This window comes from Sciurus carolinensis, chromosome 8 (genome assembly GCF_902686445.1).
Source record: "Sciurus carolinensis chromosome 8, mSciCar1.2, whole genome shotgun sequence".
Classification (NCBI taxonomy): domain Eukaryota; kingdom Metazoa; phylum Chordata; class Mammalia; order Rodentia; family Sciuridae; genus Sciurus; species Sciurus carolinensis.
In genome coordinates this window covers 127,656,960-127,680,223 of record NC_062220.1, presented here as the reverse complement: position 1 = coordinate 127,680,223, position 23,264 = coordinate 127,656,960, and the positions used below count along the sequence as shown (strand labels likewise).

Here is a 23,264-nt window from a genome sequence, read left to right as displayed (position 1 = left end):
TGACCAGGGAAGCGTCGCCCCTAGAAACAGTCAGACCCAGATTCGAGTCTGCGGTGGAGGACGCGGCCCTGCAGACCGGCAGCCCTGCTGCTGTCTAGTTGATTTCTGATTGAGACATCTGCGGGAGCATTCCAATGAGGACAGACGTCACCCGAGCACCACAGCATCTCCAGACCGATTAGGAGGAGGAAAGATGGAGGCGATTATCCGCAAGCTGCTCCTCACTGGAGCCCCGAGGGAGCGCCCAGGGCAGGGCGGTGCCCTGCGAGCCGGCCCCCCAGGCCTTGGCCCAACATAAGCCCCGGCAGCTCTGCCTTGTGACCTGGGCAGGCCCGGCCCTCCTGCTCCTCAGGGAGGCACCTTTTCTGGTCCCCGTCACCAGGGCTCCCCGGATCACCTGCTCCCTCATGCTGATTGGGTTGTGGTCAGATGGTGGGGTCAGGCAGCCACTTGGGCTCCCGCTGGCCATTGGCCATGTCTCTCTAGCCCCGCCCCTTGGCAGGGCTGGCCACCGAGTGCGGCTGGACCCGCTGAGCCCCAGGTGCCCGGTGCAGTCCCAGGGTTACTTCCAGTTGGCGCGCCGTTTGGTCAGTTCACTGGGTCACAAACTAGAGCCCGGGAAAGCTCTGAGGCCACGCAGCTGTGTCCAGATTCCCAGCAGCCCTTTGCCTGGGGGCCCCTGGGAAGGCGTGGGAGTCCTCGTCATCCAACCCAACCAGGCCCACGGCCAGGACCAGGGCTTTCCTTCCCCGCCCCTTGGTGACCGAGAAGCCCAGGACTAGGCTCAGGCTTCAGGACTTTAGGTGCCAACTCAGGAAATAGGGTGGATGGAGGTGATAGTGACGTAAACCTAAGGGGACAGCTCTGTCCTGGTCCCTGGGTTAAAGTTTGGAGCTGGGTGCTCCGCAGAGGCCATTTATGTGTTTTAGCCACTTGACTGTAAATGCCAGAGGGCAAGGGAAAGGCATACTGCAGGGGCGACTGAGGCCATCACTCCTCAGTATTCACCCTGAGGACTAAAGTCCTACTCTAGTGACACATGCATTCCCGTGTTTCTGGTGGCACAGTTCACCACAGCCAAACTGTGGAAGCAGCCGACGTCCACCAGTGGACGGCTGGATAAAGACGAGGTGGTACACACGTGGAGTTTTACTCAGCCACAAAGAAAAGTGAGAGTATGTCATTTGCAGGAAAATGGATGGAACTCTAGTTCAAGATGGACTCTAGACCAACTTGTTAAGTGAAACAAGTCAAACTTACAGGTCAAGGTCTTATGTACACAAGCTAGAGAGGAAAAAGGGAAAGAAAGGCGAGGGATCTCTTAAAAATCAGTGGAGGCCGGGTGTGGTGGCACGTGCTTGTCATCCCAGGGGCCAGGAGGTGAGGCAGGAGAGCACAGGTTCAAAGTCAGCTCAGCAACAGCAAGTCGCTAAGCAGCTCAGTGAGACCCTGACTCCAAATAAAATACAAATAGGGCTGGGAAGGTGGCTCAGGGACCAAGGGGTGGGAGGGGGGACGTGCTGAGGAGTGACACTGGCCAACTTACATTGTTATATCGTGTGCATGTACAAATGTGTAGCAGCAAATCCCATCGTTTGTACAAGCACAGCACTGATAAGAGATGGGAGGGGGAGGCCGTGAACGGGGCTGTGCCCCCCAACTCTGAGCACCACGGACAGTGACAGGCCACACTTGGCGGTGCTGAGGCCAGGCCCAGGCCGGAGCTCCCTTCGCCTCACTGGCCTCCTTGGGACTGGTACCAGCAGCCCCTCCCAACGCCGAGCACAGCCCAGATGCACGGCAGGGGCCTCTCTGAACCCTCCTCCCCCAAGTGCGCTTGGCTCCCTGGTCAGCTGGCGTGGCTCTCCATCTTGCTCAGGCGGTCAGGAGACAGGCAGCACAGCGGGCCAGCCAGGCGAGGGTCGGCAAGAGGGACCATCAGATACGAGGAAGTGCCATGTGGTTCTCAGCCTGGGGGAGCAGACCCCAGAAAGGACAAGCTCGGAGAAGGTGGGCCCGGCCCCCAGGACTCGGAGACGCTCACCGCTGGGCCAGGCTGGAGCCAGTCCAGAGCCACCTACCTGGCCAGCAGCTGCAGGTGGAGCCCGGGAGGGCGCCTGAAGGGCAGAAGGCCTGCGCAGCGTGCGTGGCGTGGCGTGGCCCTAGCCCGTCGCAGGCCAGGACTGCACAGGGCAAAGGGCAGGCGCCTGGCCCGTGGCTGGTGGGCTCTGCCAGATGCCTTCACCCGCCTGCTCCCCTCAGGGCACCTCCTGGCAAACTCAGCACCCAGTGCCCTTGACCTGAGGAGGCTGTCCCAGCGCAGATCGGATGGGACTGGAACTTGAGCCGCAGAGCCACCTCCAGGGTGCCCACCACCCACCAGCAAAGGAGCAGCTCCTGCCCCAGGGCTGTCCTGTCACTGCCTGGCTCAGTGGGCCGAGCTGTGCATGGTGGCATCCCCGGGGCATGTGCCTCTTCTCGCTCTGTCCCCAGGCCAGGCGCACAGTGAGTTCCCAGCAGCGTCCACTGACTCGCATTCTGAGAGTCAAGGTCGCAGCCTCCGGGCGAGCACAAGGCAGCTCCGTGGGAGCAGACAGGCCAGCCTCCAAAGAACAAGGCACCGGGCGGGTCAGGACACCGTCTTGACGGGCCTTATGGACTCTGCGAGCTGCTGGGGAGGGCTGACGCCCAGCCGTTCCACCGTCAAACCCAGGCTGGGCTGGCAGGGCCGTGCAGGACGGGGGTTCTGGAACCCTCTCCTGGTCACGCACCGGACGGCGTAGGGTGTGGAGGAGAGCCGCTGCTCTTCCCTTCCAGGTCCAGCTCAGGTCACAGCTGGCCCTTCATTCAGGGCAGGCTGTGCGTTCCCGGTGGGCTCAGGTGCCCGGGCTCCTGGCTGCAGTGGGTGCGTGAGGCTCAGGGAAGCCTCCCGTCTGCAGGCTCTTCCCCTCTCGTTCCTAGGGTCGCCTTTCACCTCCCTGTCCCCACCCCTCAGCACACTGTGCCCTGGTCTGGATCAGGGGCGGCCCTCGGCGGTGACACAGACTGCTCCCAGCACTTCTCCAGGGCTTCCTGAGCTCAGGGACACGTGGCTGGCCTCGGCCTCCGTCTGCCTGACCTGCAGGGCGCTCGGCTGTCTGGCCCCACATCCTTGTCCCTGTCCATCCTGCTGATGCCTCATCTGCTCAGGCCAGGTCTCCTGGCGCTCAGGCGCCTGTGCCCGCACCCCATTCCAAGGCTGAGGTGGCCGCCACCTCACGGTCTCCCTCTGTGATGCCTCCTGGCTTCCCGACAGAGTGCAGTAGGCTCAGGGCAGGCCGCCCAGGGCCCAGGGCAAAGCGGAGCCGCGGCAGGGGAGGGCTGCCCCTCAAGGGGCGTCAGGGGCACCACAGCCGCCCTGGGGACCTGTGGAGCCGCCTCAGGGCTTGTGGCAGATAAGGCTCTGTGATTGGCAGAGTCCCCAGGAGCGACCTGAGGACGCACAGCTGCCAGCGAGCGTTTTCCCTAAGCAGCTTCTGGCCCCAGTTACGCCTTGTCCCCTACCCAGCTCCCTCATTTGCCTTTGGTTCACATGGACAGGTGGGGTCGTGACCGGGAGCTTGTCCCCAACAGTGGTGAGTCCCAGGGATGTCAGCGGCCTGCAGGGTGACACCAGACAGAGGCTGACGGGGCTTGGCCTGAGCAGCAGGAGCCCAGGAGGACCTGCAGGCCCGGGGCTGCACCCTGTCACCATACCCCATGACCGCGGAACAGGGCGGGCCAGTTCTGCACATGGCAGGTGGCCTGGGCCCCATGATGCCCGTGCCTCAGGCTGGGTGGCATGGGTTTGTCATTGTCACAACTGCTGACCCCAGAACTGAGGTGGGGGCACTGTCAGCTCTGCCACTGAGGCCCGGCTGTCCTGTCAGCTGCACGGCCCCCGGCATGGCAGCACAGCTTCAGAGGGCCAGGGCCACCGCCTCCTGCAGGAGCACTGGGCATGGCCCTGGGGACGGGGTGGGGCCAGGTGCCCGCTGCTGCCCCGTGCAGACCCTGAGCTCCTCCGCGGCAGCCCAGCTCCCTTGCTGGGTCCCACGGGACCTGGGAGATAACGGCGCACAGAGCAAATAAGCAGCAACTGCCTGATGGCCTTAGGGTCTGCTTTCTTTCAGTGCAGCCAGAATTAAAAGAAAGACGTCACGGGGGTTTGTAGGGCTCCAGTGCCCCGCCAGGCATGTGTCACTTTGGCTTAGCCGAGTGCCTCTGCCACCCTCCGCAGGAGCCCGGGGAAGCGTGGCAGACGGGTCACGCGAGCACGCGAGCTTCCTTGGGGCGCAAGGAGAGGAGGGGGCCCGGCAGACGGGAGGGGAGGGCGACTCCCTCCCACGGAGCCTCACCCGCGGGGCCTCTGCGCGAGGCCCAGCTCCCGCCACCCTCCCGTCAGAGCCTCTCCTCCCCAGGCTCGGGCCTCAGTCCCTGCCATTGGCCCTTGGGAAGCAATGTGTCTATGGAGAAGGGCGAGTGGCCATCTGTCTGGGTGGCAGTGGGCCCCTCAGGAGGGACAGTGTCATACCAGTGCCGTCCAGATCTCCAAAGTCCCCGAGGACAGAGTACCTCCAGAGCCCAGGCCCCAGCCCACAGAGGAGGTGCACAGGGACCCTAAAAGTCACTAGGTCCGGGAGCCCCTCCTGTCCTCGTCCCCGGAGCTGAACTTGGAGCCTCTTGTTCACCACAGTGGAAAGCGTCCCCCTCAGTGCTGGCTGCCCGTTTTGAGAGGAGCCCTTCCTATGGCTCTTGGGGTGACAGGGCTGGCCCTCAGATCCCTTTCTGGACAGCACCCTCGGCCCTCGTTCCCGCCTCAGCAGAAACATCTGCGTCTGCGGAGCCTCCCTGGTGTTCGTGGGCCAGCCCCGCTCATGACTGGTGCCCTAGCCCCCACTGCCCGGTCACCTGTGGACCTCAAGAAGGCTGTCCTCTAACCTGCAAGGTGGCCACCCGGGCAGTCCCAGAGCGAGTGGCCACTGGGCACCCCCGCCCACCCAGGGTCTCACAGCCCTGGAACCCGCGGTCGCTCTCACCCTTGGGCTGGCTGCCAGGCGGCCGTGGCCTTGGCCCCTGCCCGGCGGTCAGCCCGCGGTGCTTCCCTGCAGGGCCTGATGCACTCCAGCGGCCCCGTGGGCCGGCACCGGCAGCTGGTCCTGGTCCTGGAGGGCGAGCTCTACCTCATCCCCTTCGCCCTGCTCAAGGGCAGCTCCTCCAACGAGTACCTGCACGAGCGCTTCGCCCTCATCGCCGTGCCCGCCATCCGCTCGCTCGGCCCGCACACCAAGGTAACCGCGGCTCTGCCGGCCGGCCTGGGCCTCGGGCTGGAAGGGGCTGGGCTTGGGGACCAGGCCCCGGGGCCTCTGGGCCTGTTGACTGTTGGGTCACCAGCGTGCTTCACATGGGGTCAGCGTCTGCCACACAGATGCCCCAAGGCCTGCAGAGTCGAGGGCCACAGTGCGCGCGCCGTGGTCCCCGCTACGGAGGCGCCCCACACGGAGGCAGGGTTCACTGAGATAACAAGACACTGCCATGTCCCCTCAAAGGCACCAGGAGGTACCGTGGTGGGGGCAGCACTGAGGGCCCAGCCGTGTTTACCGCTCAGCATGTTTTATTCGGAAGGTGGAGGGAGAAGCACCTCCGCACACCGAGCTCCTCAAGGACCATCTGGCCTTGTGTCCCTAGAGTGACTGGCAGTTTGAGCACGGTCGCTTCTCAAAGCCCCTGCACTCAGCAGAGGGTGCCCTCGCCCCTAGGGCAGCAGGCTGGCCACCCCTGCGCCTGGCAGACAGGAATGTCCCTCCCACCACCCAGCTGACCTCAGGAATGGTCAGAACAGGGACTCGCCCGGGTCCAGATGTTGGCAGATCAGGGTGAAGGAGGTCACGGGGACCCGGGTGCTCCCGAGATGCCCCTGCTCACTCTGACCTGTCTGCTGTGTCCCCTCCCTCCTAGTCTCACCTGAGGAAGACCCCGCCCGCGTACCCCAGCTCGGCGTCCATGGCGGCTGTCGTCGGCAACCCCAAGCTCCCGTCAGCAGTGATGGACAGGTGGCTGTGGGGGCCCATGCCGTCGGCCGAGGAGGAGGCCTACATGGTGTCGGAGCTGCTGGGCTGCCAGCCCCTGGTGGGCAGCGTGGCCACCAAGGAGAGGGTCATGAGTGCGCTGACCCAGGCCGAGTGCGTCCACTTTGCCACCCACATCTCGTGGAAACTGTCGGCCCTGGTCCTCACGCCCAGCGCGGACGGCAACCCTGCTGGCAGCAAGAGCTCCTTCGGCCACCCCTACACGATCCCCGAGTCCCTGCGGGTGCAGGACGACGCGAGCGACGGGGAGAGCCTCTCGGACTGCCCGCCCCTGCGGGAGCTGCTGCTCACGGCCGCCGACCTGCTGGACCTGCGGCTGCCCGTGAAGCTGGTGGTGCTGGGCTCCTCGCAGGAGGCCAACAGTAGGGTCACGGCCGACGGGGTGGTGGCACTGACGCGGGCCTTCCTGGCGGCCGGCGCGCAGTGTGTGCTGGTGGCGCTGTGGCCAGTGCCCGTGGCGGCTTCCAAGATGTTCACGCACGCCTTCTACTCCTCGCTGCTCAACGGGCTCAAGGCCAGCGCGGCGCTGGGCGAGGCCATGAAGGCCGTGCAGAGCAGCAAGGCCTTCGCGCACCCCTCCAACTGGGCAGGTGGGTGCGGCGGGGCCTCGGGCACCCGCTTCACGGTGCCCGTGGGCTGGGGAGGGCGGGTGGCGGGGGCCCTCGTCCTGGTCCAGTGAGTGTCTTCCTCTGTGGCGTCTCTGAGACTGGGGAGCAGACGTCTGCCACCAGAGCGTGCTCGCGGAACCTCTCCTGGGGTCACGCTCTGCGGCACCCTCACTTGAAACCAGCCATGGGAAGGACCCTTGGTCTGGCCGTCTGGTCCCACGCCCGCTGTGACCTGAGACAGGCTCTGAAGCTCGCTGTCCTCCTGTCCACAGTGCGTGGATGGGGTGCTGGGGTCCTGCCCTGCCCGTGTCCGGAGGGGCGTCCGCCTGGGTAGCCCTGCCCGTGCTCAGAGACGCTCGCTTTGCACTGAGGGGGCCGCCCAGAGACTCGAAGGGCTTGGGGAGGGAGGGCGTGACCTGTGACACGGCCCCAGGAGGGCAGGTGGCCGGCTGGTGTGCAGAGCTGCCCTTGCTCCCCCGGTAGCCTGCGTCCATGAGCCAGGGCAGTCCCCAGCCTCAGCAGGCCAGGGCCAGAGTGCGGAGCACCCGGGCATCCCCACCGCGCTCAGCCAGCTTCTCCGTCCTGCACCTCCTGGAGCCGAGTGCAAGGCCAGGGCGGGCGCCGCAGGAGTCCTGCTTTCACGTATTTACATTTTATTGCTTTAATAGCCAAAACGGGGCACCTGTGTGCACATTTAAATCCCCCCACTCTTCCTCTTAACAAGAATGCAAGCGGCACCTCCCAAAGGTGGGCCAGCCAGCCAGCAAATGGTATCGGCTGTGGTAGCCACTCCTGGTGTCCCGCCCCACCTGGGACGTGGACTGTGCTGCCTGTGGCCGGCGCTGGTGTCAGGAGGACCGGCTGCGTGAGCAGAAGTGGAAGCACGTCCACCTCACAAACAGCAGCTCTGCAGCAGTTTTCAAAACCCAAACAAAACCGGACAGAAAAACCCCAAATTGCTGGTGTCTTCTGTGACGGAGGCTGGTCCAGAGGCCCAGGCCTGCTCTCAGCCCCTCTCCCACCACCACAGAGTGGCACGTTGCTGAGCGGCTGCCCCCAGGGATGCAGGAAGCAGGTGGCTCAGTGGGTCCCAGGTCCTGTTTCATCTGCGCTCCTGGCCGGCGGAAGGGGATCTGGGCCCTGCGGAGTCCCACAGAATGTCCTGCAGGCTTGGTGGGAGCCTGGCCCCTTGGCTCGGCCATTCTGGAAAGGGCTGCCTGCTCCTGTTATTCCCTATGTGCCCGGGCATGTGACGTCTCCGAAGAGGGACTCTCGTTAGCTTTATTGGTAGACGTCGCGACTTTATTTTAAGGGAGATGATGTTTAGTGGCGCTGCCTCGCTAACTTTAAAGATGCTCCTTCTCTTGGAAAACGCTTTCCCCGTGAGGCCTGGGGCAGGCCAGTCCTGGAGCTGCTCGGTGGCTCAGGACACTGGTCCTCTGCGACCTGCTCACAGACGGGGTGCTGAGCAGCCGGGCTCAGGGGCAGGGGCTGTGGCTGCGTGTGCCCCTTGGTCAGTGCACCGGGGCCTCCTGGCCAGGCTGTTGGCTCACCGTACACGGGAGGGTGCCCCCCCGCGAGCCCTCCCGCGTGCCCAGGGACAGAGACGCAGAAGCTCGGGGAGCGTAAGGCCAGTCCTTCCTCCGAGGTGCCTGCCCGGCTCCACGCAGGGCACACCAGCTGTGCCCACTTCCCCCGATGGCTGGACGGCATTCGTTCCTGAAAGGAAGGGGACAGGGCGCTGCCGTCCCTGCCACGAGCTGGAGGTCCTGCTGGGCGGCCACCGCCAGGCTGACCCGGAGGCCGGAGCCCGGGGAGCGGCTGGCCAGGTCTCCAGCGCCTGCTGAGGTGCCGTGTCCCCCACAGGGTTCACGCTCATCGGGAGTGACGTCAAGCTGAACAGCCCCTCCTCGCTCATCGGCCAGGCCCTCACGGAGATCCTGCAGCACCCGGAGCGCGCCCGCGACGCCCTGCGTGTGCTGCTGCACCTGGTAAGGGGCGCGGACACGGCCGCCGGGGAGGCCGAGGTGCAAGTCTGGGTGGTGGGCAGGAGTCACCACATGTGGGTCCCCCAGGTGGCCACAGCAGTGCTTGCCAAGACCCTGGGAGTCGGGCAGTGGAGGACAATGACCTAGAGCCTACTACACCCTGTGGCTTCGGGCAGGTCACTTTGGCTCTCAGTTTCCCCATTTAGAAGGTGGTGAGGAAGCTTCTCCAAGATTGGGGAACTGAGCCCCTGGCACACAGTAGGGCCACAGTAGCTCACAGACACAATCAGATGCCAGTGGTTTCTCCCACACTCACTTGGAAGGAGCCGATGGAGCCTCTGGTGCCCCAGTATCTGCAGGGCCCCAGAGAGTGTGCAGGGAAGTCCCCACCAGTTACCCACCTGAAAGGTCCTAAGTCAAGAAACAGCGACCTGAGCCGTGCCCCGTCCTTCCGTCACCCGGCGTGCTCACCCCTAGAGCACCCTGCCGTGCCCCGTCCTTCCGCCACCCAGCATGCTCACCCCTAGAGCGCCATGCCGTGCCCCGTCCTTCCGTCACCCGGCGTGCTCGCCCCTAGAGCGCCATGCCGTGCCCCGTCCTTTCGTCACCCAGCATGCTCGCCCCTAGAGTGCCCTGCCAGCAAGGCTGGCCCTGGCCCAGCCTGGAGCCTGAGTGGCCTGGGCGCACAGCTACGCCGTGTCCACGCTTCCTGCACCCCAAGCAAACAGTGGCCCCGTGGTCACCGTGCGCTCCGTGACCCCATCTGGGCTTGAGAGGGAGGACCCGGTGGCGTCCTGCAGGGCCTGCATTCCAGGCGCGAGGTCCTTGCAGACGCCTGTCCCCAGGGAGGGCCTGGGCAGGAGTCCTGCGCCCGAGGGCCCGGCCTGCGCTCTCGGTGCCGTGGGCCGTCTCCATCTCTCACCTCGGGGTCTGCCCGAGGGTGTTCGGAGGCCTGGCAGGGAGGGGGTGTGACCAGGTGCTGTGACCCGGGTACCCCGGGGCACCTGCTGCAGGCGGATGTGTCGCCAACCACCTCCACTGGCGCCAGCTGTGTCTGGGAGCAGAGGCTCTCAGCTGCTCAGCCCAGGTCCCTTCTTCCTGCTCCCTCCCCGTCTGCTCTTCCTGGTGGCAGAACTGCCCTCCACGCCCAGAGGCCTCCTCGGGCCAGGCCTCAGCCGCCACGTGCCCTGGGGGTCGCGGCTCAGGGTCCTCTCCTCCCGTGGCTCTGTCTCCCGAGGGTCCGACTGCCAGCCCCGGCGTCCCGCCTCCTCCCGGCTGACCTCAGGGGGCCTGGGAAGGCACTCATGCCTCGGGTGGACAGGGGTGTCCCCTGGAGAGTGCCTGCCAGGGACCTCGGGGGACATGAGGGCATGAGGAAGGCAGCTGCCCGGGGATCCCGAGGGCCAGAGCTGGCGAGGCCCAGAGACGGGGACACTCCCTGGGGGCAGAGGTTGCGCTGGGGGAGGGAGGGCGATGCCAGCCCCGGCCCACGGTGGACGCGGCCTGGTGGGGTGGGTGGGCTGTGGGCAGCGGGGATCTTGGAGGGTTCACTGTAGGGACGGGGCTGTGGCATCGTCTGGGCGGCCCTGGCCTGAGACTTGACTTCAGGCAAGTTGCTCTGGCGTCTGGAGGAGAGCCGGGGACAGGACGGGCTGGTTGGGCCCAGGAACGGGACAGCAGCCTCCGGGGGTGCAGGTCCTGCTGCTCTGCCGCGCAGACCTCCCTCCCACCCCCTTGCACAATGGCTGCCGCGTGGGCCGCCCAGGCGGCAGGTCAGCACTGCGCTGGCTCCCCCTGGGGGCCCGTTCCCTCAGAGCCACACCGAGCGCAGCCAGGGCTGGCCAGGGCCTGACTGCCCCTCGTCCCCCAGGTGGAGAAGTCCCTGCAGCGCATCCAGAACGGGCAGCGCAACGCCATGTACACCTCGCAGCAGAGCGTGGAAAACAAAGTGGGCGGCATCCCCGGCTGGCAGGCCCTCCTCACCGCCGTGGGCTTCCGGCTGGACCCCCCGGCCAGTGGCCTCCCGGCAGCGGTCTTCTTCCCAACCTCCGACCCGGGCGACCGGCTCCAGCAGTGCAGCAGCACCCTCCAGTCCCTGCTGGGTGAGCCCCGGCGCAGGGCCGTCAGCCTCGGCAAACAGGCGGGGTGACCTGGTGCCCGCGTTCCCCAGGGTGCTGGGACTCACGGCGGGAGGGCCAGTGGTCCTGAGCGTGGCAGGAGGCCAGCCGCAGCGCCAGACGTGGCTCCGTCTGTAGGAGGCGGCATCCATGCTCAGCAGGCCTGTCCAGCTCTGCCCCTTCCGGGGGACATGCGGTGGCCCTGCGCAGGCCTTGGTTCCAGCCGACGCTGCCACTGACAGCCGTGGTGCCGACAGAGCTGCGGGCAGCGGGGAGGCAGGCTGCTGGGACTGGCACCCTGGAGACCACCCTCTCCAAGTCACTCGCGGACACGTCTGTTAGGTCCAAGCTCAAAATGCCACCGATGCTGGGCGCTGGGGGCTCTCTGGCCTGGGTGGTGGCAGGGTGGCGGGTGCAGAGCCCCGGGATGACTCCCGCCCCTCGTCTTGGCGCAGGTCTGCCCAACCCCGCCCTCCAGGCCCTCTGCAAACTCATCACCGCCTCGGAGACGGGCGAGCAGCTCATCAGCCGGGTGAGTGGACCCCAGGGGGCTGCCCCGGCCCGGGCTGAGCCAGAGCGCGACCACCCCAGGCAGGACCTGCGAGTCACGCAGGCTCCCTGCTCCTTTCTGTCTGAATGATCAGAAGGGAAAGGCACAGGTTGGCCCTGCCAGGCGTCACAGCACAGAGCGCCTCCAGATGACTCTCGAGCCTGTCACCTGTAGGCTAGGGCAGCTCCTCCTGCACCCTCAGCCCAGCCCAGCTTTCTCGGTTGATTGACAAGTGGCACAGCCACCCTCCCCAAGCCAGCAGGCCTCGCACCAGGCCTCAGGACAGCCCCGGGGCTCCAACTAAAGTACGTCTGGTGTCTGAAACGATGGCCACCGAGGCAGCGCAGGGAGCGAGTCCGCTGTGCTCAGCAGCTTCCGTTAGGGTCAGCTTGCGGATGCGGAGGATCCGACTCGGGGTGTGCAGGGTGCCCACTCTTAGCATCACGTGGGTCCTTCCCGCCTTGGCCTTGAGCTTGTCTGTGCCCACCGACTCTCGGCTGGCCAGCCATGGCTGGAGTTAGCCCAGGGTGGCAGCACGCTGGGCTTCTGGATGGGGTAGCAGCCTTTGAATTGCGCAGAGTAGTTTTTCCTGGTCCTTCTGAAGTGCAGTCATTTGAAAGAACAGTGGACACCGTCCTGGAGAGCCTGCCAGCTGGTGTCGCTTTCAGCAGAAACGCTTCTACGTGGACACAGAGCTGCCCTGTCCGGGGCGAGCTGGCAGGTGCTCAGTGGGGCCAGAGCCTCCTCCCCCGGGGCTGCTCCCAGCCAGGATGTGAACAGGAAGCCCCCCAGGCCCTCCCTTCAGCCCCTGTGCACTCTGCAGGAAGTTGTCCCCTCTGCTGTGGACAGCACCAGGAAGGCGCGTCCAGAACACCAGGGCTCCAGAGGCCTAGCGGCCTGCACGCCACAGAAAGACCCACACGGAGGCAGGCGGGGTTCACACAGGCCAGTCAGCATGCAGGGAGGCCTCCTGAGTCCCTATGGAACTCTCTAGAACCTCGGGGTCCTCATGCCCTGCCCAGCCCCTGGCCTGGGCGTGCTTGCCTCCCTGCTCTCGCTCCTCCCCAGCTGGGGCCTCCAGTGCGCGCTCGGGGTGCGAACAGCCTGTGCTTGACTCTAAACTCTCTCTCTCTCTCTCTCTCTCTCTCTCTCTTTCTTACTTTTTCTTGTAATCTGCTGGCCGAAGGCTGTTAAAAATATGGTGGGAATGGTGAGTACGACTTTAAGTAGCAGCTGTCCTCAGGTGAGCTTCCGCCCGCCCACCCCGCCTGCCCCGGCTCCAGCTGCTGCACCTGCCTGGCTCTGGGGACCCCGCTGGGGCCCTCCAGCTCCCCTCCTCTGCTCTGGCTCCCCCTTTCCTGCTCCGCCCTTCTCTGCCCTTGAGGTGACCTTTTAGTTCCACCAGAGCAGCGGGGGTAGAACCAAGTTTGACACTGTGAACCCACAGGAAGTAGAGATCACAGACAGACCAGAGCCTGGGCCGGGGACACCGGGGACACCGAGTGGGCCACGGGCTCTTCCCTGAGTGCAGGGCGCCAAGATCCTCCTTCCCACCAACCTCAGTATCCTGCAGATGGCGTTAGTGGAGGTCACCAGTCCCTCACCCGCCCCCTTCTCCAGGGGTTGGAGCAGAGCCAGGTCCCTGGAGGCCCTTGACCTCTGTGCCCTGCAGCCTCGGCCCACTGCCCCCCAGCTCCCCAGAGGACAGCAGGCGCCAGGCAGGAAGCACCTAAACGCCTAACGCTGCACACGCCAGGCCAGAGGGTCGCAGTGATGGCAGGACAACTCGGGCCGAGGGCGGGAGGCCGGCGGCGGGCGCTCACGTTGCCTCCCTTCCTCAGCTCCACCAGGTGCTGGTGCAGCTCCAGGCCGGCGAGAAGGAGCAGGACTTCGCATCAGTCCCCATCCAGGTGTCCATCAGCGTCCAGCTGTGGCGGCTCCCCGGATGCCACGAGTTCCTGGCCGCGCTCGGTGGGTCCCGCTGGGGAGACTCGGGTCGCGCTTCCGCGCTCTCTCAGACGCGTGGCCTGGAGCTGCTGCTGCTGTCGCAGGACTCCCAGCGTTAGGATGTCACCTCTCCGCTGTCCACGTCACCATACTTGGAATCCGCTGGGTTCCAGTGGTGGAGCCAGCAGTGCCAGGCAGGGGCTCCTGGGCGCTGGGAGGAAGCAAGGCCTGCTGGGACGCCCTAGGTGACCTTTGTGCAGCCCAGGAGGCCGCTGTGGCTCCTCTCCCATCCCTAACGCAGCTGGCCAGTCCCGGACTCACGGGCAGCTCGTTTACAGCAGGTACATCTGCTGACGAAGCCCCCAAGAGGCCCCAGGCCTCCCCTGCCCCCAAGTGCCCGGCAACTGGCTGGCAGTGTTCCAGCTCCGGATGCCACCCCAGCAAAGGAGCGGCCACCCTGCCCTCCTGGAGCTGCCCCCCAGCAGAAGGGGACGGGCAGACCCCATCAGGCCTGTCCCCGAGCACCTGAGGGTGAAGGGCACCTCAGCATCTAGTGACTGGCTGGAGGGGCCAGGGGGCTGGGGCAGGCCTCAGAGGGAGCAGGGAGTTGACAAAAAGATCCAGGTCGAGGGAACAGCCAGGAGGCGGAGCAGGGGCCAGGGGCAGCAGGGGGCGGGCAGTCGACAGGCCAGGAGTAGGGCAAGGCTGACCGCATGCCACAGGGACCAGTTATGAGGACGCCAAGGCCCCGGGGAGGGGCTTTCTTGGCGCCTGGGGACCTGGGCCTCTTTCCTATTTTCCGACCTGCTGGCGGGACAGCAAGGGCAGCTCCCCTCGGCGCAGGGTCGGCGCGTGTGTTTTCAGATACATGGTTTCTTTCGAGGGTGGAGGGACCCGGGCCTCCGGTCCCCTTGGTGAGACCCACGACCTTTGTGAGTCGTGCTACTTGCTTTCTCCTGCGGGTGTAAAACAGTCCCCGGAGTGAGCAAGGTGAGCCCGGTGGGTTCCCCTCGAGACAGACGTAGCGGCAGACGAGTGGCAAAGGCCAGCAGGCTGGACGGCTCTCCTCCCCTCTGCGGCAGGCGCGGGCAGGCGCAGGTGTGGCGGCCAGGGGCGGTGGCCACGCCTTTCCAGTGAAGCAGGCGCTGGCAGCCTTGGGGGCCAGGCGCCCGCCCCCAGCCGCCTCTGCTCCACTCCTTTCCTGTGACGCTGACCCAGCTGCACCACACACAGGCCAGAGGACAGCCCCACGCGGACTCTGGGGCTCAGACTGGGGCAGATGCTGGAGAGTCAGGGTGCCCCGCTCACACGCGGTCCCCGCGGCCTGATGGCTGAGCAGGGCACAGAGCAGCACCCTGCTGTCCTGCGCGGGGCTGTCGCGGGGGAGGACACTGCTTGGGTAAAAATAGAGGTTCATGTCAGAAACAGAAACGGTAACCAGCCACTCATTTTTAAGTGCTGACCGGATTCCCTCAGAACTTCCTGCTGCTTTTGGCGATTTTTGTTGTGTTCTCCAGTTCAGGGAGGACAATGTCCCACGGTCACTAGAATGTCCAGTGGCTCTTCCAGCAAACCTCGTTCCAAAGGGAACGGTGGTGTCACCACCGTCAAGATCCCGGAGGAGGAAAACCGAAGCGCTGAGTCCTGAGCGCACAGCCTGCTGACAGGCTGTGCTGGGTACCAGAGAGCCCTGTCACTTCAGCACTGCCAGATCAGGGACAGGGCGTGGCATCCCAGGTGCCCTGTCCCCTCGGGGCTCGCACAAACCCTGCTGAGGGCTTTAGGTGGAGCCCACTGACCTTCCAGGGGAGGCTGGTCACGACCTGCAGCGCCCAGGGCCTTCGCGCCCTTGCCTTGCATGGTGGCCCCCGTGTCTGAGTGTGGCCCCTTCGCAGAGAGAGAGGCCCTGGTGGCTGCCTGAGAGGAGGGCCCTGCTGCGTTGCCCAGGATGGCCCTGCACTGTGGACTCCAGTGCTGCCCCAGTAGCTGGGACCTCGGGCACGTGCACCACGGTGACGGCTCTGGCTTGTCCCACTGCGGTGTTGGCAGCCCATCAGCCAGCCCCGTGCCGTCGTGCTGCCCTGCGACTCCGCAGGATCAAGTCGGGGGCAGCGCCCTGGGCTCTGGCTCTGCACTCCCTGCAGGCGCTCAGCCAGGAAGCCGGAGCCCGCAGACCCCAGTGCTGGGTGGCGCTGCCCTTGCGCCGGAGAAACCTCCACCAGCTTTAAACGCCCGTGCTGAGGGCAGCCTCCCACGCTCGTCCTGGACGACCGTCCAGGACACAGTTTTTTTGTGAAAGAGCAGAAAAGACCAAAATGCTAATGAGCCTCATTGAGCCCTGGCCTCGGGGCCCACAAACCTGGTTCAGAGAGGAGGTGGCCAGAGCCCTGAGCTGGTGGAGGGCCCGGCAGTGGCCCCACGCTCAGCAGCTGGGGGCCCGCAGGGCTGCCCGTGGGCCGAGAGCCTCCCTGAGGCCGCGTCTCCTGCCTGTTTCTCCAGGGTTCGACCTCTGCGAGGTTGGGCAGGAGGAAGTCATCCTCAAGACCGGGAAGCAGGCCAGCCGGCGCACCGTGCACTTCGCCCTGCAGTCGCTGCTGTCCCTCTTCGGTAAGGCCCTCGGCGAGGCCCGCCCGCTCCTCCTGGCCGTGTTCTGGGAGGGGAGGGAAGTGAAGGGTCTGGTTTTGTGTTTGTGTTGGGGACAGTTCAAGAGCAGCGAGCTGCTGGCAGAAGGTGCCCCCAGCCCTGGGCACGAAGGGGCCCCGCAGCCTGCGGGGACGGAGGACTGAAGTGTAGGTGGCAGGCGGGGGAAAAGGCGGGGGAGGGCGCCCCAGACGTGGTGACAGGACAGGCCTGTCCCTGCATGGAGCCAGGAGGGCCGACGGCCCGGCAGGAGCAGGCACCCAGGCCCGAGGGTGCGCCGGGCCTGCGCAGAGCCAGTGCTGGCTTCAACGTGGGCGAGCTGCCCAAGGACAGCCCTCAGGGCAGGAAGTGGCCGGGCTGCCCTGTTTGGCTGGTCAGGAAATCGGCAGGAGGAGTGGTGCCCGCAGCGTGGGCCCAAGCGACCCTGCAGCTGTGACACGGCAGAGCGCAGGGAGAGGCGGGGTGGAGGTGCCATGGTGCAGGGAGGCACCGGGTGCTGCAGGGTAGAGGGGAGGAGGACCGGTCTGGGGCTCCCCAGGGTTCAAAGGTCACAGATGAGGAGGAAGCCGGTGGGAGCAGGGCGTGCCCCACCCCAGGACTAGGGTGGACGTTGGGCTGGGTAGTGTGGGCCTCCTGGTGGCCTCTGCAAGCGCAGGGGAGAGGCAGCTGAGCAGACGGCTGGTGACTCCTGGGGTCTGCTGGGACCACCAGGACCCGGCTGCAGCTAACGGCTGGTGTCGGGCTGAGTGCGGGGACACACTGACTGTCAGTCCCAGGCCAGAGCAGGAGGCAGGCGTGGGTCCCTCTGCTGGCCATGAGGAGAGGTGTGGAGACAGTCACTGGCGGGAGCCTCAGAGGTGCGGGTGGCTTCCCTAGGGGAATTCTGTCCCAAGACTCTCCTTCCAACCGCACTTCCGCCTCCCAGCCTTGTGCAGTGAGTCCCACTTGCACATGGGTAGTATCTACATGCGCCCCGCTGGCTTCCAGGTGGCTTGTGATTTTGAAAAAAATGGAAGCCCTGCAGCCTTCTAACTGCCCGCGGGCGCCTGTCTTGTGCTCAGATTCCACCGAGCTCCCCAAGCGCCTCAGCCTCGACAGTTCGTCCTCCCTGGAGTCTCTGGCCTCGGCTCAGTCGGTCTCCAACGCCCTGCCCTTGGGCGGCCAGCACCCGCCCTTCTCCCCCACGGGGGCGGACAGCATGGCCTCGGACGCCATCTCCGTGTACAGCCTGAGCTCCATCGCCTCCTCCATGAGCTTCGTCTCCAGGCCCGAGTGCGGCTCCGAGGGCGGAGGCCCCCGGGGACGGCAGGACTACGACAGGCCCAAGAACGCCTACCCGCAGCGGGCCACCCTGCCGCGCAGCCAGCTGTCCCCCCAGGCGCGCGCGGCGGGCGCCAAGGACGAGGAGGAGTACGAGGGCTTCTCCATCATCAGCACCGAGCCCCTGGCCGCCTTCCCCGAGGGCGCCGCGCGCTTCTCCCCCGACCCCAAGCAGCCCCGCGGGGGCGCCGCTGCGGGGCCCAAGGTCTCGGTCAGCTCCAAGGGCAGCGTGAGCACCCCCAATTCTCCCGTGAAGATGACGCTGATCCCCAGCCCCAACTCGCCCTTCCAGAAGGTCGGGAAGCTGGCGAGCTCGGACACCGGCGAGTCGGACCAGTCCAGCACCGAAACGGACAGCACCGTGAAGTCCCAGGAGGACGGCAGCCCCAAGCTGGATCCCCAGGAGCTGGCCCAGAAGATTCTGGAAGAGACGCAGAGTCACCTCATGGCGGTGGAACGCCTCCAGAGGAGCGGCGGCCAGGGGGGCCCGGGGAACCCCCGGGAAGACAGTGCGCCAGGGCCACCCAGCGCCCCGGTCTTCAGAGCGTCAGAAACCAGCGCCTTCAGCAGGCCGGTCCTCTCCCACCAGAAGAGCCAGCCGTCGCCCGTCACCAGCAAACCAAAGCCCCCGGCCAGGAGCTCGTCGCTGCCCAAGGTGAGCTCCGGGTACAGCAGCCCCACCTCCCCGAGCCAGCACAGCGGCCGCCCGTCCCCCTGCGACTCCCAGGCCTCCCTGTCGGACCAGCCGCTCTTCAAACTCAAGTACCCCAGCTCCCCCTACAGCGCCCACATTTCCAGGTCGCCACGGAACATGTCCCCGAGCTCAGGCCAGCAGTCCCCCGCGGGCAGCGCGCCCTCCCCCGCGCTCTCCTACTCCTCGGCCGGCTCCGCGCGCTCCAGCCCCGCCGACGCCCCCGACCTGGACAAGCTGAAGCTGGCGGCCATCGACGAGAAGGTGCAGGCCGTGCACAACCTGAAGATGTTCTGGCAGAGCGCGCCCCAGCACCCCGCGGGGCCCAGGAAGATATTCCGGGGGGCGCCCGGGACCATGACCTCCAAAAGAGACGTTCTCAGCCTACTAAACCTGTCGCCTCGGCACAACAAGAAGGAGGACGGGGCGGACAAGCTGGAACTGAAGGAGCTGTCCCTCCAGCCTCGCGACGAGGCGTCCCACAGAGCGCCCCCCAACGGCCACTGGCGCCCCGAGACCACAGCGCTGGGCGCGCCGCCCACGGGCCCCCCCATGGCAGCACCCACACGCCCCCTGAGACTTCCTTCAGCAAACGGCTACAAGTTCCTGTCCCCGGGAAGGTTTTTTCCGTCTTCCAAGTGCTAGAGCGTCTTTCCGTCCACTGACTGAGCGAAGCAGCAGTCGGGTCTCGGTCGCGGGCCCTTCCCGCACCTGAATGCAGCCACCCCGCACGCCAGCCGCCAGCAGCGCCTCCGGAGGGGTGGGCTCTGGGTGGGGCACGGCCACGCCCTCGTGGGGCACGGCCACGCCCTCGTGCCGCCGCTGTGGGTCAGCACCCGGCTCATGCAGTGTCTACACACGTCACCAAATGTTTACCTGTGAACTCCCTGCTACTCATCTTTGATGTGATTCTTTGACAGGATTTTGTACAAAAATGGTCATGATTCTTGGGGGGGAGCACATATTTTGCCAAGAGGCCTATATGCAGTACCTTTTATACACAGAAATACAGACAGCTTTTGTAAGGCTTTCAGGTGCTGGTGGGGTGGGATTTATAAAATCTAAGTCGATTTCTCCATGAAAGTGTCATAGTCGCCAAAAACAGAATCATGGTCTTAAGAATGCCCGTGTCTCCCGCTGCTGCAGCCTGGTCTGGCGCCGCAGCGCCGTCCCGGCAACACGCAATAATCCCTGTCTGAACAGCGCTTCCACCTGAGCTCGGCGCCCTCCGCCCCTCTGTCAGCCAAACTTGAATTTTCTTAAAACATTTATGTAACTCTTATCCAGGCATTTTAGAACTATGCAATTGTGATTTTAAAAAATGCAACTTTGTGCTTTTAAAACATTACTGACCTTTTTTGTACATGGATAAACAACTTGGTTTTGTTATCAATAGTACTTTGCATTTATAGCTATTATTTTTAAAAACTCAAAAAGTTTTTTAAAATGCCAAATTTTGAATAGTCATCCATAAGCAATGATCAAGTTTTGGGGAAAAGGGTTGAAAGTATTCAGTTTCCTTATTTAGAAAAAAAGAAAAAAGGAAAAAAATACCTAACAAAACCAAACCCTGGCTAGCCAAACGGAACCAGCCCCTCCTTCCAGCTCGCTGCCTTTGAGAGCCGCTCCTTGTCCTCCCCACTCCAGCCCCACACCCCTCTTCCCACACCCGGGCCCCTGTCCCTGTGAGCTGCCTGGCCTGCTCCTGAAGCCTGGTGTCCATGAGCGCAGGGCCCAGGTCTGAACCGTTGCTTGAACAAACAGGAAGTCGCCATTTATCAGGGACCACAGGCGCACCTCCCCGCACAGCCCCCGGGACACTTAGGCCTCCACTGGCTGGGCGCATCAAGGGAATGGCCGCCCCGGCGTGGCCTCTAATTTATTTTCATGTAGAAATGAAGCGGTAGAATCATCTAGCACTAAATCAGCTGGAGGATTCGGAAGTATCAAAAAGATACTTATTTAAAGTCAAAACCCTCCCTCCCTTGCTGTGAGGGTCCGCCATGTAAAGGTGTGCAGCCACCAGCCAGGGACAGCAGCAGCGGCAGCACACGGAGGGGACGCAGGGCCTGCAGGAGGGGCAGGACAGCAGGACCCCGCTGCAGCGGTAGCCAGGGTAGGGTCTCGCTGTACCAGCACGGCTGGCCCCTTCCCTGCTCCTCAGTGTTCTTCTCTGAGGGGACAAGGACGTTTCCCCACTGGGTGGCTCTCAAGAGCACATCGTGTCGGACCTTGCACTTCCCAGCAGACCAGGCTGCCCTGGCCTGGCCCTGACTCCCGCCCCGGGTAGAAATCCTTCATGAAGCCGAGAGCCCTCTCAAGATGTCACGTTGGCAGGGACCATGGTAAGAGAAGCACCAGTGCAGATGACAGCAAGTGACAGCGCTGTGCCTGTCAGGGCCTCGGTGACCAAGGACACACCTCAGACAACCCCTCACACCTCTGACGCGCGCCCTCCTCAGCGAGCCTCCGCAGTCTCCTGGCCAAGCGCCCTGAGCCCTGGAGCAGAGTCCCGGGTTCCGTGCCCACTGTCCCTCCCAGCCCTGGAGGACGCCTCCTCTCAGACCACTTCCTGTGGCCACCCAGCTGGGAGGACTCGGGACCCACCCTCTTCCAGCCCTAAGCACGCTGTGGTTTCAGGTTCCCTACAAGAGCGCGATTGGTACCCGGGACGATTCTGCCTGGCCTAGACGTAAGTTTTAGTGGCAGGAAAACAAGGTGGATAGAGTAGAGGCCGGGTCTCCCCAGCAGGCGCCGCCTCCCGAAGTCCAGTCTAGCGGGAAGCGCGTGCGCAGATCACACCACCAGGGGGCCTAGTTCAGGCTACTCTGAAAGAAGTATGTGCTTAAACCTGCGGGAACGATGTGACACTCAGGCTTCTCCGCAGGCGCAGGAGTGGCAGTCGTGACCTGCAGACTGAACCCGGCAAGTCCGATTCCTGGGGGTTGGGGACAGGCGCTGAGTGGCTTCGCCCCTTAAATCGTTACATAAGTACCTACACGATATTCTGGGCCTCGAAGCCTCAGATAGTCTAATACTGGTGTTTTAAGAGAAAGTCTGCAAGTCCTGGTCTAGGCGACAGGAATAAAACGGTTGGATCGTTTGTTTCCACAACCCAGGAAGAGGGTCAGGAAGCAGGACTGCGGGGGACAGCTGTGGGGGGACTCGGGTGTGTGAGATTTGCAAAAGCACCTACTGTCCATCTGGGAGGCGCTGCAGGTGCTTTAGCTCAGGAAACCGAACGCCCACCCGACTCCAGCCCTCAGATCAAACACTGACCGCAGCAGTAAGACCCCCTCTCGTAGAGACCCCAGAAGGACCACAGAGAAAGGTGGACGCCCTCTCAGCTCCCACCAGGGAACTCAGCTGCTCTGGCGACTCTTAACCGGGGCAAAGCGTCAAGGGGAATGCGCACTAAACCTGCCCTTCCACCCGCCCAGGTGAGCACCAAGGCAGCCGGTCCTCAAGTCCACCCGGGTCTAGAGGCCAGCAGTCCCCTGCTCCCAGGCCAGGGGCTGCCCTCCTCTGCCCCAAGGACCCTTGGGTGAGTGCCAAGCAAGTCCCCGTTCCTGCCTCCCAGCCACACACCCCAGGCCCCTAGGAGAACTGTCCCTTCGCTAGTCTCGGTTCAGGTTGCAGGAATCCCATGCAATAATCTGCGTTGCTTTCGCAAGCAGGCAACGGCAAAAACTGCGCGAGCTCAGGAGGGTCTGTCCACCGAGACCCTCGTGCATGGGGCCACGGCGCCCCCCTCTTGGCATTCCCGCTCTTACATCTCCTTACATGCAGTGTTAGCCATCTTTGGCCTCCGTGGACTTTTTTTGTAAATGACACAGTTTCCAGATAGCATTAAACTTTTTATATTATGAAATTTGCCATGTAAGAAGAACTTGATATTTTTATGGAGACTGCTAAGGCACTTGGCCTTCTCCTTTGTGATTTCGGTGTCTATTAAAGCATGCGTTCCCTCGGTTTTAAGTGCGGTCTCTGAATCTCCTTCGTCCCACCCTGTGTGGCTTCTTCACAACACGCCGATGGCCGTGTCCATGTGCCTCTCCCGCTCACCTACCCTTCCTGCAGTCACAGCCGAGGGCAGGGGACGGCAGAGTAAGTAGACACAGACGTCGTCACTACCTGATCCCGGATCTCAGCAAGCGACCAAAAAAAGACAGGAAAACAATCCTGTATGGAAACATCTAAGAAAAAACATAGGCTAGTGAACAAAGGAACAGGTAAGTGTGAACCAAGCACCCACCATACAAAGAGGGTTGTATTCGGGTAACAATAGAAAGTAGCAGACAATAACATGTAAACCGGGGAGTTTTAGTCAGCCTTGCCTCGCTGTGACCAAGTGCCTGCCAAGAACAACTCGGAGGAGGAAAGGTCTATTCGGGCTCCTGGTCTTGGGCATTCAAGTTCACGGTCAATCAATCCCACAGCCCTGGGCCTGAGGTGAAGCGGACATTAGGGCAGAAGGGCAGGGCGAGGGAAGCAGCTCCGGGCGAGGCCACCAGGAGGCAGAGAGCTCTGCTCACCAGGGAAAGATACAGACCCCAAAGACCCAGCCCAGGGCCTGCTTCCTCAGCCGCAGCCTACCTGCCTGCGGTTTCCACTCGTCAGTCCACCTCAGCGGGTTGATCCAGTGGTGACGCAAAGTCCTCATAATCTAACCATTTCGCCGCTCCCATTCTTGCATTGTCTCATGCATGAGCCTTTGAGGGACATTTATAGCTAAACCATGACAACTGGAGATGAAGAATGGAGAATAGAAGGAAGTGTAGATTATTTTTAGAATAAGTTAAATATGCATGATCACACAAAAATGCAAGCAGAGAGTTCTATGTCTATCTAGTTAAACATATTAATTTTAAAAATGCCGTGAACAGGAAAGCAACAAAAACTAATTAAAAGACGATAAATATAAAAATAAACAAAAATAAAAATATTAGTAAAGACAATATGCCATACACTCTTTAAAAATGATATACTTTTTGGAAGAAAACCCTCTAATGCATCAGGGTCCGGAATGGCTGATCCATGCGCAGCTGACAAGGGAACAGGAAAACAGAGACCTTTGGGAAGACACGCTGTCGCAAAGGGAGATTCGTAACTCACGACTCTCGTCACTGACCAGACAACAATTGCCCAGCGCGTGGTGGGCTGCAAGCCCTGGCAGGCAGGCCTAGGACACGGCGGTACAGGAACCACGTCCTCACCCGGGTTACTAGCTTATTAAGATGACCACCAACAGGCCACGTCCTCAGCCTCGGCACATATCAAAGAATCAGTGTCATTA

At 63.5% G+C, this 23,264-nt stretch overlaps 1 protein-coding gene across 6 annotated transcripts in view; it reads left to right on the top strand.

The window, feature by feature from the left end:
* Ttc28 (tetratricopeptide repeat domain 28) overlaps window positions 1-21,944 on the top strand; it is a 567,342-nt gene extending 545,398 nt beyond the window's left edge. Inside the window, exons 15-23 of one of the 6 annotated variants that reach the window (XM_047560775.1) lie at window positions 5,130-5,309; window positions 5,977-6,697; window positions 8,582-8,706; window positions 10,574-10,805; window positions 11,276-11,352; window positions 12,557-12,580; window positions 13,212-13,341; window positions 15,817-15,924; window positions 17,019-21,944. In XM_047560775.1, coding sequence (XP_047416731.1) covers window positions 5,130-5,309; window positions 5,977-6,697; window positions 8,582-8,706; window positions 10,574-10,805; window positions 11,276-11,352; window positions 12,557-12,580; window positions 13,212-13,341; window positions 15,817-15,924; window positions 17,019-18,613 — 3,192 coding nt within the window. In that variant the 3' untranslated portion in view covers window positions 18,614-21,944. Of the gene's footprint in view, window positions 1-5,075; window positions 5,310-5,976; window positions 6,698-8,581; window positions 8,707-10,573; window positions 10,806-11,275; window positions 11,353-12,556; window positions 12,614-13,211; window positions 13,342-15,816; window positions 15,925-17,018 lie in introns of all 6 variants that reach the window. The other 5 variants (XM_047560773.1, XM_047560772.1, XM_047560771.1 and 2 more) reach the window with 5 other exon arrangements.
* Window positions 21,945-23,264: the final 1,320 nt, after the last annotated feature.